Source organism: Labrus bergylta, chromosome 1 (assembly GCF_963930695.1).
Source record: "Labrus bergylta chromosome 1, fLabBer1.1, whole genome shotgun sequence".
Taxonomy (NCBI): Eukaryota; Metazoa; Chordata; class Actinopteri; order Labriformes; family Labridae; genus Labrus; species Labrus bergylta.
This window is the reverse complement of record NC_089195.1, coordinates 4,827,469-4,840,038: the sequence shown is the minus strand read 5'-3', so window position 1 is coordinate 4,840,038 and position 12,570 is coordinate 4,827,469. Positions and strand designations below refer to the sequence as shown.

At 38.9% G+C, this 12,570-nt stretch overlaps 1 protein-coding gene across 1 annotated transcript in view; it reads right to left on the bottom strand.

The window, feature by feature from the left end:
- Positions 1–12,570, bottom strand: part of sorcs3a (sortilin related VPS10 domain containing receptor 3a) — a 223,425-nt gene that overhangs the window by 131,119 nt on the left and 79,736 nt on the right. The window contains exon 2 of the mRNA XM_020639103.3: positions 5,462–5,529. Coding sequence (XP_020494759.2) covers positions 5,462–5,529 — 68 coding nt within the window. The remainder of the gene's footprint in view (positions 1–5,461; positions 5,530–12,570) is intronic.

Here is a 12,570-nt window from a genome sequence, read left to right as displayed (position 1 = left end):
ATTCACACCAGGTGTACTCCCTTCAGTTTGGTCCTGTACCTATCCTTTTAAGGATTAAGCCTTCAGTTAATTGCAGCAGTATCTAACTCGAAGCGGATCACATCAAATAATTAAGGATTTTCTTTTGTGTACTTCAGTGGGACAGAAAGACTGCAGCTAATCACGAGCGTTCCAGTTCAACGATTCAGTGATATACTGTGAGTATACGACTTTAATAAACTTTGTATACAGCACTGATATAACAACTACTGCATCGGCTTGTTTGGAAAAAGTACAAGTAGGCCTATAGGATATGTCAAATTTATATCATGAGAAAAGGGAAATACAGCCTGACTTTGTTGTTGGCATTAATCTCCCCATGTTAGAAAACCTGCAAATGAGTACAGGGCTTGTCATAACTGATCAGTTTTCTTCCACAGAGAGGCAATGCTCCAGAGACCAGATGAGAGAGGTTGAACAACTTTGAAGACCTGTTTTGCTGAGTTGATTTATTGTCAACAATGAGCAGCTCGCCTATGTTTCATTCTCCACGACCACGCACATACTGGGGCTTTCTTTGAAAATTATGCACAGACAGACTGACTAGCTTTCATTGTTTAAGGTCAGGATGTTCATTAAAATTGACAGACTGACTGGGCGATACTTTGAAGTTGTTGCCACTGCCTTGACCTTTTGCAAAAAGGCAGCGTTAGACTTTCCATTCAAGACGTCTTCCCACAAAGCGATAAACATTCACTCCAACTGCTCATCTTCAATCCCTATCAAAGCTGTGATCTCAATTAGCTGACAACAGAAGACGAAGCACAGACTGGAGCTGACGTGAGTCAGCCAGGTTTCCTAACCCAGCCACATATGAGCTGATTCAAGAAAATTGCTGTTTCAGTAAAGAGCTTGCCCTTTATCTTTCTATTTTTTTCATATTTTCTTCCATCATATTCCTCAACTTCTAGCTTTCCTATCTCAAATTCAATCCGAGTTATTATTTACAAGTAGACTACAAGTAGATTATTTATGTCTGTTTTTAAAAACAAAAACAATCTTGCATCTCTTCAGACAGTGACACATTGGAAAGTCAAGCTTAGATGGACAGCTGTTCCCCTCACTGTAGGTTTGTGGGTGAGTGACAGGGCTGGGAGTGCTGCCAATAATGCTGATCTTCAAGCAGAGTGATGTCCCTGTCCTCACATCATGGATAAGTTACTTCACCTGATTACATCTTCCCTGCAGAGTTAAACTGTCAGGCGCACTTAACTCAGATGACAGTTTCAGGGTTTGTGTGGGTCAAATCATCGCTTGTGAGCCAAATTAGCAATGTAGCATAGAGTGACTCTCAGACATACCACTGATGTGCCTTTGTTCAAATCTGTAAAGAGCTTTTGCAGGTGCTCATTGGGTTTTATCTTTGTGGATGTTTCAAAATTCTTCCAGTGTTATTAGATGCTGGCATTGCCCTAACCTGAACTGCTGTGGACATTTTCCATAAATGTACTCATTTATAACTTTAACACAGTCAACGCCAACTCAAACAGTACAGTCCATTAACATACGCCTTCTATCTCTGACATCTTGCAATATTCAATTCCCTCAGATAAACGGACATGCGCATTTTGATGTTGGGGACTTAATTTGTAAAAAAACATGCCCATGTATTAGGCGGTAGCAATAGGCTAATTTTGGCCAGTTTAATTGAAGAGAAGTTACCATTGTACCACAAGCTAGACTTCAGGTCAAAGGCAATGTGAATCTTCTTCTATTGTTATTCCCTGCAATCAAGGAAGTCTATCTTACTGTAAATTTCTAGATGATAGAAAATGCAAATTGTACATAGGGTATAGGTGAACAGATATTTTTTTACTTTTTGGAGTATTGGAAGAAGTTGAGGCCAGGTCAGCTCTGAGTTAAATCAAGTCTTTTTTGAGCAGCACAAGCTTCACGTGGCCTGTATTGGGGAAAGATGTGGACCGGGATACTTTTTTTTTGCTATAAACCAAGCAATGTATTCCCATGGTGCTATTTCCCAACAAGTCCATGTAAACAGCTGTATGTTGGCTGCATGTATGTGAGCCAGTGATTTTATCTATTTGACTAAATAACATTTGAAAGGGCAAAATGTCTGACTTCCCTTGTACATAAAGCCAACAGAAGTCCACTGGAGTTTTGTAATAGCTTCCGTCAGACTGAATGGGATGCCATTTGGATGGTCTCAGCATCCATTTAACTTTCAACGCTGTTTGCAGCCTCAGCTCTCTCCACTCTATACCCTAGTTCTTATTTTGATTATTACTTATTAAACAAAGATCCAAAGTTCATGTTTGCTTGTTCAAACACAATCTCCATTCCTTCATAGCTACATTGATTGGGCTCCCTTAAAGAGCAGAGCCTTTGGAGGCACCATTAAAATATAAAGCGAGAAGGCATCATCTCAGATGCGTCGATCACTGAGTGTGAAGTAAGGCAATGCATTTTGAGAACTAAAACTTTGCTTTTGATAAATGCATCGTGTGCTGAGAGTAACCCAAGTTTGTGCTTGAGCAAGTTTATTTCAGCTCCATTCACTTTGCATTATGACGGTTTTCACCTCTCCTTTAGGCTACATGATGTCCTCTCTCTGCCATCTGTGGTGGTTTCAACAGGGATACGTCTAGGGGACTTTATGTAACTGTAGGGATCATCAAAGTGTGTCAGGACATACTGTAGGAGACCTTTTTTCACTGAAGTTTTCTTGGTTGTATAACAGGATAAACCTGAGAGAAAAGGTGGCTCAAATTTGAGAGGACAGACGGTACACACATTATATAAATGCAGCAAGTCGAGGCTTATCACGAAGCAATCACTGAATTATTTAAAGAGGTTTTTCTGGACTCTTTTATGACCCATTATTCTGTCCTCACGACTGCGTCTCTGAGCAAGGCTAGACAGATAGAGAACAAAAACTCCAATAAAACCATTTTCTTGAACAAAGTGGCTTTAGTGATGGTTGTTTCTGTAAAACTGAAAATACAGTACAAATATTGTGTCAATATACTGCACATGTAAAGCATACACACATGAAATGAAACTGTAAATAGTTAAATGTATGAAGTACATTAATAGCTTGAGATAAAAATATGAATTCATCTACTTTTTAAATCCTTATGAATTGTAACCCCATGTATTCACATGTAACATTGCTGTATAACAGTCACACATTTATTCAGCAGCTTAACAACTCCGGAAAGTGTTAGTACTCTGTAGTAGGCCTACACATACATGACACAATGCTTCAATGTTAGCTATTCAGCGGTTAGCAAACAGATCTCCGTGTGTACTCACAACTGGAGGCTTAATGTTATCTTCATAAACAGAAATATCTCTTCATAAAAATGCATTCAAACAATATATGACATGTTACTTACGGACATATCAACTCCAAGGTTTAAACTTAAGGAGATAACTGAGCTGTATGCACAGTGTAGTCTGCTCTGTGTGTAAATGAAACTAAACTGAGGGTGAAAATGAAACTTAAGAAAACACAAGCGATACACAAAGTGTCCACAAGGATGGCGGAAAAATGCCAGTAAGGCTGGTTATACAGGAATCAGAATACCCATAGTGTCTGCAGTTAAATCAACTGTGTTCTGTCTTTCAATAGATATTTTTCTTGCATATATATAAAAACCAAAACATGCTATTGTTTTGCCTCAGGGTCCAAATTACATAGAAGCTGTCTAAATGCCAGAAGTAGGGAGCAGTTACTTAGGCACCGCTTCTCAAACTAGTACTTCAAACTGAGTAGCCAGACTTCATAAGTGCAAATGTTTTGGGCTTTAAAAGACTGTCAGCACAAGAATCTTAAAAAGTATTTCTCATAGGCAATAGAGCTGCTGAGATTAAAAACCATATTTTTTGAGTATACCGTAGTGCATCATTGTAGAGGGAGGTATAGACAGCACATGGGATTTGGATAATTAAAAGTGACTCTCTTTCTACTCTCCTTCAAAAAAACGATAAATTCTGTTAGTATTTCAAGTTTCCTCAGCAACCTTATTTAATGTTAAACACAAACATTTTGTGGCAATGTTGTATTTACTTGAAGGAAAGGATGTCATGAAATAAGCAACAGAATAAATAACTGGTATTTATTTATGTGAAGTTCACATTTGAGAAGGCTTTATCTCAAAGTATTTTACAAATAGTCATTTCATCCCTTAGTAATTTAATGTCTTCTTCAGTGTGTGGATTGCTCATCTTGGTAGCACTGAAGGGTTCTTTATTTGTTTTTTTTACCGTTAGACTTTTAGATTTTAGACTTTATTGTCCCCGAGGGAAAATTATTTTTCACAGCACCGTTACTGTCCAACATACAAGTCCCACCAAAGAACATTCATACAAAGAAAAACAGAGTATAACACAAACAAACAGAGTTAGACAACAGTCAAGAGTTCCCATTCTGGCCTGTTCAGCGTGGCCTTTTGTTCAGGACCGCTATTACAGCGGGGATCAGGCTCCTCCCGAGGTGAGCGTTTCTACACCTCAGTGCTAGATGTGTTTTAGTATATATTCCTACAAAGTAGTGTGATTTGCAGCAGGTTGAAGTTTTCCTATCACATGCTATGAGTTGTTATAGGGAGTGAGGATTGACATACTTTAACCAGAGATGTCATGGCAGTGAATCAATTCAATATTATTGAAACATAATGCACAACTCATGGTCCTACATGCCACATAATGCAGTGTGCAATCTAAGTCAGGGATCTAGTGTGAAAAGATTCAGTAATTTTGAGCTTTTGGTCCTTGGTTCCAAGCCCAAGCAGACAAAGACAGGCTAGTCATTTTGAAATAACAACAGTCATTTTTTTCAAAGCTGAAATGACAACTTTAGCTCGCAGTTTTTTCTTAGCGGCAACACGATCCACTTAGATTTGAAAAATGGGGTTACATGCAGTTTCAACTCATCGGGGATGTGTTACCCATCCCACTGCTATTGTAGTTTTACTCTTTACAAGCAATCCTGTTGTTTCAGGAGTGAGTGTGCATATGTATCTGTGTTTATTCTATTCCCAGAACTGGTGAGGAAGGAGAGCACACGAGACAATGTGCCAGAAACAAGAGTATATGACAAACAGCAAACCTGAGTGCCCGGCCTGACCGTGCGTGACACCAGAACAAAGTGTTCACAGCAGCAGAGGAGCTGTGAGGAAGGGATACAGAGTGACTGCAGACAGGAGGTAGAAAGAGACTGGACTCAACAGAAGAAGTTAATGCATTAGCATTAGAAATGCAGCAGGCCTTTTTGTGTTTATTAAGGCTCACACTGGAAATAAAACACACAACCTTACTGATCAATTAGCTGAAGCATCAGGTTAATTCCAGGATCATCATTCCAGGCTACTTCCACCCTTTGTCTCTTCCTGCAGCCCTACAGGATTCAGAGACACCTATAGGTAAATATGTTGCAAATGAAAAACTCCTGCGTACTCACCTCCAAAGAGTGCTCTCAGTGACGCTGCCAATATGGAAGTCATACAGTTTGGTTAGAATCAGGATCACCTGTGAACAGACAAGAGATTCAACCGTTAAAATCTTTGAATGAAAACATCCAAATGAGCAATGATTTCCCCTTAGACTGGAGGCAAACACCAAGAATATCACCTAGAAGTTGAATCGTTCCTCATGATCCAAGTCTAATACCACGTCAAGAATCAAAGCTTCTTGTCCACAAGGGATGGTATGGTGGAATATGAGATCGACAGATGTTTCAGTACAGCTGTACTGGACTATACATGCAAAAGTGTAGCTGAGCCAGGAGCTCTTGATACCAGTTGACCTATTTTGCAACTTTCTCTCTCCTGAAATGCTCCTATAGCTACGACAAAAACACATTAAGCCCACACTTGACATATTACACAAGTTTAAGGATCATGTCATTAAAATGTCTAGACATGTAGGTTGTTATACTATAATGTTATCAGTGCTGTGAAGTAATTCAAACTAACTCTAAGTAAGTCCACTTTCCTTGCTGAGATCCCTTGTTCAATTTAAAATTAAATAAACTTAAAACAACTTTATTTCTCAATATCTCTTGAAAAGAAAACACACACACACACACACACACACACACACACACACTACTCTTGCTAAGTATCAGCAATGTATTATACAAATCACATCGTTTGGGTCCCTCTGTCTGTCTTGTCAAGTGTGTGCTTTCTCCTTATCTCTAAAATTAAATGCATCACTCTGAAGGCCCATGACAAAATACACAAAAGTGCTCCTTAATACCTGTTGGTTAGTTGTTAAAAGGTTCTGTTAGTAATTGCTGAGCAGGATGGGAGGTATGTTTTAAATAATAAACACTCTGTAACCAGCAAAGCCTATCTTTCAACAAAGTTTTTTTGTGTGTGCTGTCGTCTTTTCCTCTGTGGAAAAGCCTGCTCCTACAGTCTCAGTGTTCACAGCTTTGGTCTCTGCTCTTTTGGAGAGATAATCAGCAGGCGGGAGGCACTTTGATAAGCACTGTCAAGTTCTCCGAGCAAATCACAAGACAAGACACAAGCGGGTCCAAGTCAGCCGTGACAGAATCAGTGGTCAGCAGGGATTCTCCCTACCAAAGTGGAGGATCACTGTAACTCAGAGAAAGGAGGGGTGGGGGGGAATAGGGTTATAGTCGTGAAAAAGATGAGAGGTGAAACTGTTAACTAGGGGAGAAAAAAAACACTCCTTAATACACTTAACCATATGGTAGTATTTACGTCTGATAATTCCCTCTGGTTACAAAATGAAACCAGCGGAGCGTGAAAAAATCAGGCACCCACATGTGAAAACACAGAGAAGTGTGCACACACAATTATTTAGCATTTATCACACTTGACCTGACCTCAGTGGGGGGAAACATCCTTTTACATAATGGATGCTATTTTCATCCATCGGGTCTACATGTTGTTTTGAGTTCCTCTTTTCCTTCCCTTACAAAATGACCGCTGCTTGTCCTCATTAGCATCACTCGTTAGTGTTTCCTTCCCTGAAACAAGCTCGTTTAAAGCATCCTGACAAGTCTGACTTGAGTCACATGGCTTGAAGGGAATGGAAAGGGGGGTGTGGCCATGTCTCCTCTGACAGCGATCAGCAACTTGAGGGGCTACAGGAGGGGAAAGTGAATCTCTGTACAGTTTGGAAAAAGAACCCGTGACCTGGCATCCTCGACCTCGCCGAGTGCTCATGCCCCCATGAAGCTTTGAGGCCCCGCAGACTTCAGAGACCTTTCCACCCCTGGCTGAGCCTCAATGTCCCCAAAAGCCCTTTGAGCGAGCCAGCCGCTCACGAGGGACCCTTGGATAGTACTCGTGGGGAAGATGTGCCACATGCCCGAGGGATCCTCATGCTTAGACTGTGAACATATGGTTCAGGCCGAGCAAGCCTGCACGCCAGAGAGGGGGCAATGTTGGATATGATAAAAAATTGATTCTTGCTATTCAGCTGCACAACATTAAATACTGCATGGTCTGATAATGAGCTTGTGTTTGTCTAAAGATGCATATTTTCTTCAAGAGCATACTATGTGCTTGCCAGCCCACTGTAGGAATGTGTTTTCAGTCATTGTGTGTGCTTCTATGGGATTTCAGCTGTCTTATATTCCCTTTGAACAGCCAGAACACCATGCAGCACAGCAAAAATGTACAAAACCTACTACTGTATATGGTCACTTCACGTGCTTCTTGAGAGGATCTTACAATGTGTCTCAAACATATATTGTAATCCAACCATGAAAGAACTAAGTGAAAATGACTTTCACCGAATTTCAAAAGCCACCAGTTGGATACTCTTCCTGTTTATTTAATGCTGGCTCTAAAACGTTCCTGTTTTTGGTTCAGTAGATAGTGGTTTTAATTGAAGGACAAAACTGCAGGTGTGTATCTGAATCCCTCGTTGACTTGCAATTATCACATTAAAATGTCAGTCACATTGCACCCAAGCCCTTTTTTGCCAAAGCAATTAACCTGAAAACATATTATAAGCATAAATAAATGCCCCCACTGTCCTCTAATGCCATGTCGTAGTTCCAAATTTAATTTTCTATTCTGTGTTCCTTTCATGGCTTGCTAATGAAAGTGCTAATTACTTTTCCGAGAAAAATGATCAGTTTGTACTTTTTACAGAATTAGTTTATTTGTGATATAGACGTGAAGACTCTTTGACCAAGGGCGGCCTAGCAAGGACATTTAATTCCCTTTACCTTTCCACAAATAGAAGTGGATGGATTTTGTTAATCATGCTGAATGTATTAACTTGAAAAATTTAAATCTAACTCAATGTTGTTGTATTTTGAATGAGGACAAAAAGACATTCAGGTGTAGTTTAATATTCAGCAAATATGTTACTCTATGTTTTCATTTCAACCATTTGAAACATGTTTAGATACAGTTGGACACTTTGGTCTGACCTTTCTGTGCTTTATGTGCTTTTCTAGGAACATTTCTAACCAATCTACCCCAAGAGTGACGTCTGGACGTCCATACTAAGCTATATTCAATCATTGGTTCTCTAGCATTACCCACATCATCATTTTAAACACCAATGTATAGACATTTTTATATATGCTTTTATTTGTTTTTACTTTATTTTACTTTTTTCCTGATTAAATTCTCAACAGAAGGAGGAGTACTGTGGGTACTTTGACAAATTAATTTGTTTCAAGAAACAGTGCTCGGTTGAATACACCTATTTACTTATTTTCTGCTGCTGGAAACCATGGCTGTGTTCTCTAGTATGTGCGTGATGGACACTAGACAATTTGTAATTACTATCTGGGCTCATATTCATGTACAAGAATAAGTATTTATAAATCTAACTCTGTTGCATAAGAGTGGTATGAGTGTTTGTTTATCTTCACGTGTTTCGGCGGATAGTAGACACACAAAGCACACATGATGGGGAGCTTGGAGAATGGTGGCATGATAGCCTTGTGCGGCTATCATGTTGCAATCATATTGTCTGTTGTTGTAAAATTATCCTATATGGTAACAAATGGTGAAATGTGCAAAATGCCAGTATATAAATGACATTGTGTGCAGTTAAAGTTTAAACTAAAGACATACATTATAAAATCATAGTCTCCTTCAACATGATAAGACTTCATTTGAAAGGTTATTTGAAAACCAAGCCTCAGCTAACCAGCATGGATGATTGACAGTTATTAATGTTAGCATAGCGACTTCTCCACTTTCAGAAAGTGAATACAGGATCTGTTTGCTTTCTACTGATTGAAGTCTAATGAACATGACCCTATTGTATTCTCAAAGTTACCCTGCAACCCCTCACACAATGATAGCCACGTTTTATTACTTTGCTCTTGCTTTGTTTCCCTCGCACAAAGAAATTTTTATGTACATGACAAAGGGGGATTTTCTGTGAAAAAGTTTTGTAAACAAACTTCATGACTCATGCTATTGGCCTCAAAGTCACTGATCGAAGAAAGAAAAAACAGAAGATAGAAAACTTGAATCCACATCTAAGGCATATGGAGACAATTTGTATTTCACCTCAAACCGCTTCTGAAGACATCTGCTTTGAACACTCCTTTCCGAACAAAAGCGTTGTCTCTGCCTTTGATTGCAAAAATGTCATGGTACTATTATTGACAGTCTCGCACACTACTGACAACAAGCTTTTAGTAGTGTGCAAACAAACGTCGGGCTAGTCAACACCAAAATGGCAGCTGGAACTGATCATTATCTAGAAGTGATTAAGCCTCTCAGTAGCATGTCAACAGCTGAGCAATTACTCTGTCAATTGGTGAGAGCTGTTTATGAGACACATTGTCAAATGGTGGCAACAGAGCAACCAGTTAACAGTAAGGCAAGGCAAAAAAAAAGAAAATAAATGCAGAATCCTTTCACACAATCTGGCATGACTATGGGGAAAAAAGCTATTTATTTAATTGTAAGTGGATAAATAGATGTTTTTTTTTTGTTGTTGCAGTAATTGTAAGGAGGAGACAAATACAAAGTCGAATTAAAGAGGGTGACAACAATAAAGGCCGTCTGATATAAGGAAAACAACCATCATCTGTTGCCGATGTTTTCATGGAACAACAAAGAGCGCTGTCACTAAGTGTCTTATCTGCTCATCATTTTCATCAAAGCATCAGTCAACCAGATAATGAAACACTCTTATAGAGCAGCATAATTACACATTGACATTAGTCTCTGAGAATGAAGCTGCACTAGTCAATATTTTTTTTATACAACGGATCATATGAGGTGTCACATACAGAAATGATTACCATTATCAATTTCATATAACAGTGGACTAACTCTTCACTGGGGCTTCTAGGGGAGCGTTGGAGTTTGTTAATCCAGTCCCATGTGTTTCGTGGACATGAAGTCCTACGATCGTGTGAGTCTTAAATTATCACTGACAATCATGTGTCTGTAATATTGTGTTTAGGTCTGTTCTGTTCTGGCATATTTATCCTTCATGATTTTTTTGTCATCCCATCTTTCAGTTTAAGAAAATGAATATACTTTCAATATTTTTGCCTCTGAATGGAGCTTAAGTGTAAAACATATTCAAGAGGACACTAGCCTTGTACAAAAACTGTCAAACCTCCACTTCTGCCTTAAACAATGAGAATACTTTGGAAGAAAAGGATGGTACTTGGTGAAGTGCTGTTCTGTAGGCTGCCTTGCAATGACAAAGTCTGCTGAACGCCTCTTTCATGATTCAATGTAGGCCATCAGCAGACTAAGGGAAGTGAGTTGAGATGTGAAATGAGTGGTGTTTGCGTGAGTAAATGCAGTCCACCAGGGTTTGTTATATCAGTTGGCATGTTGTATTCCCATCAAGACCACACCAGGGAGAAGACTGCGGTACTGTGCTCCTTCTGGACATCACTCACTCGGCTTCCTCGCAGCGTTCCTCCATCTCTTTCTCTCTCTGTCACTGTGCTGCTTCACTCTCACGCTCTCTGTCTCCATCTTTCTGTATGCCTCCCTATAGAGAAGATTCTTTCATTTATTGCATCCGTCATTTGACTGTCTATTCCCCACTCCCTCTTTTCTCTCCGGCCACATCTCACCCCACCATTACCTTACCAGCTGTAAGTCTTCCTTCCAGCTTGGGCCACTTTATCTCTGTGTATCTGGTCTTTTTTTTCTTTCATCCCTTTGTACTGCTCTCTCATGGTTTATCTCCTTGCTTCCCTCCTATCTATTTTCCTTAATCTTTTTCATATATTTCCTTCCCAATGTGACCCAACCTCTGCTCCTCCCCTGCATGCTGTCATTTTTCCTCAGACTATCTCTGGTTATTTTTCCTCTGGCTATCTTTTCTTTTAACAGTGTAGCCACTCAGATTGATTTATACAAAATATGTAGGAATTAAGACAAGATTCAAATAAATAAGGCACAACAGTTGACATAAGAGTCAGCCTATGATCCAGAAAGTAACTGCATTCAGTCTAATGATGATATTTTTCCAATATTGGACTGTATAGTCCAAATATTAGGCCTATAATTTAGGGCTGTCAAACGATTGTTTTCCCTTTAAATCTTGATTAACTAACACATTTTAATATAATCTCAATAAATCACAATTTCAATCAAATTCCATTTTTAACATTTCCGTACAGTGTTTCTTGTGGTTTTGTTTTATATTCATCCTGTCTTAAACTAAGTTATATTCCTTCCTGCTTGGAATTTTTATTTTTATTTTGCAGGCGAATAAAGTCAACCACACCCTCATTAGGTCGATACACAACTTCCTTTCTGAGATGCAACATCGATGGGCGACAGTTATCAGTAATCAGCACTAAAGCTGGAGTACTGCAAGGATACATCCTCTCACCTTTGTTGTTTACTTTGTATACTAATGACTGCATTAGTCATCAGGATAATTATTGTATGAATAACATTTGCAGATTATGATGCCCTGATAGGTTTTTTAAACTTAAATGAGACCAATTATAGAGCTGGGATAGACCACTTTTACAACTGGTGCTCTGATAACTCACTGTTTTTAAACAAATAGAACTAAAGAAATGGTTATTGATTTTAGAGGACATTTATCTCTATCTTTATCTATGGTTTAGTGTTGATAGTACTATGTTTAAATTGTTTTACAAAACTTTAATTGAAAGTGTGTTTATTCAGTTTTTGGTGGCAGCATTGTCTGTACAAAATAAGAGCAAACATCAAGGTTGTGAAACAGCAAGATAACTTGCACTACACTAATGTGTAGTATTACATACCTGACCAATCCTAACACACAAAATTTAGCTAACAAGATTACAGTAGACTCTCTGCACCCCCTTCAGTCTGAGTATGAACTCTTGACTTCAGGGAGCGGGTACAGAATGCCCAGGATGAAGACTAAAAGAGGCATCACATCCATCCAGCTGCTGAACAAGGTCTAATTAAATAGTATGAGCTTGGCACTTTATTGAGCTTGCTACTTCAAATCACACAAAAGCATGTTGTATTATAGTTATTATTGTTTTTTATGATTTTGTTTTAATGTGCTGTCCTGTGTGGTTGTCTGCGTCTTGTGTCACTTTTGTAATGTTTTCATGTTATTTGTGCAAGGCAAATTCCT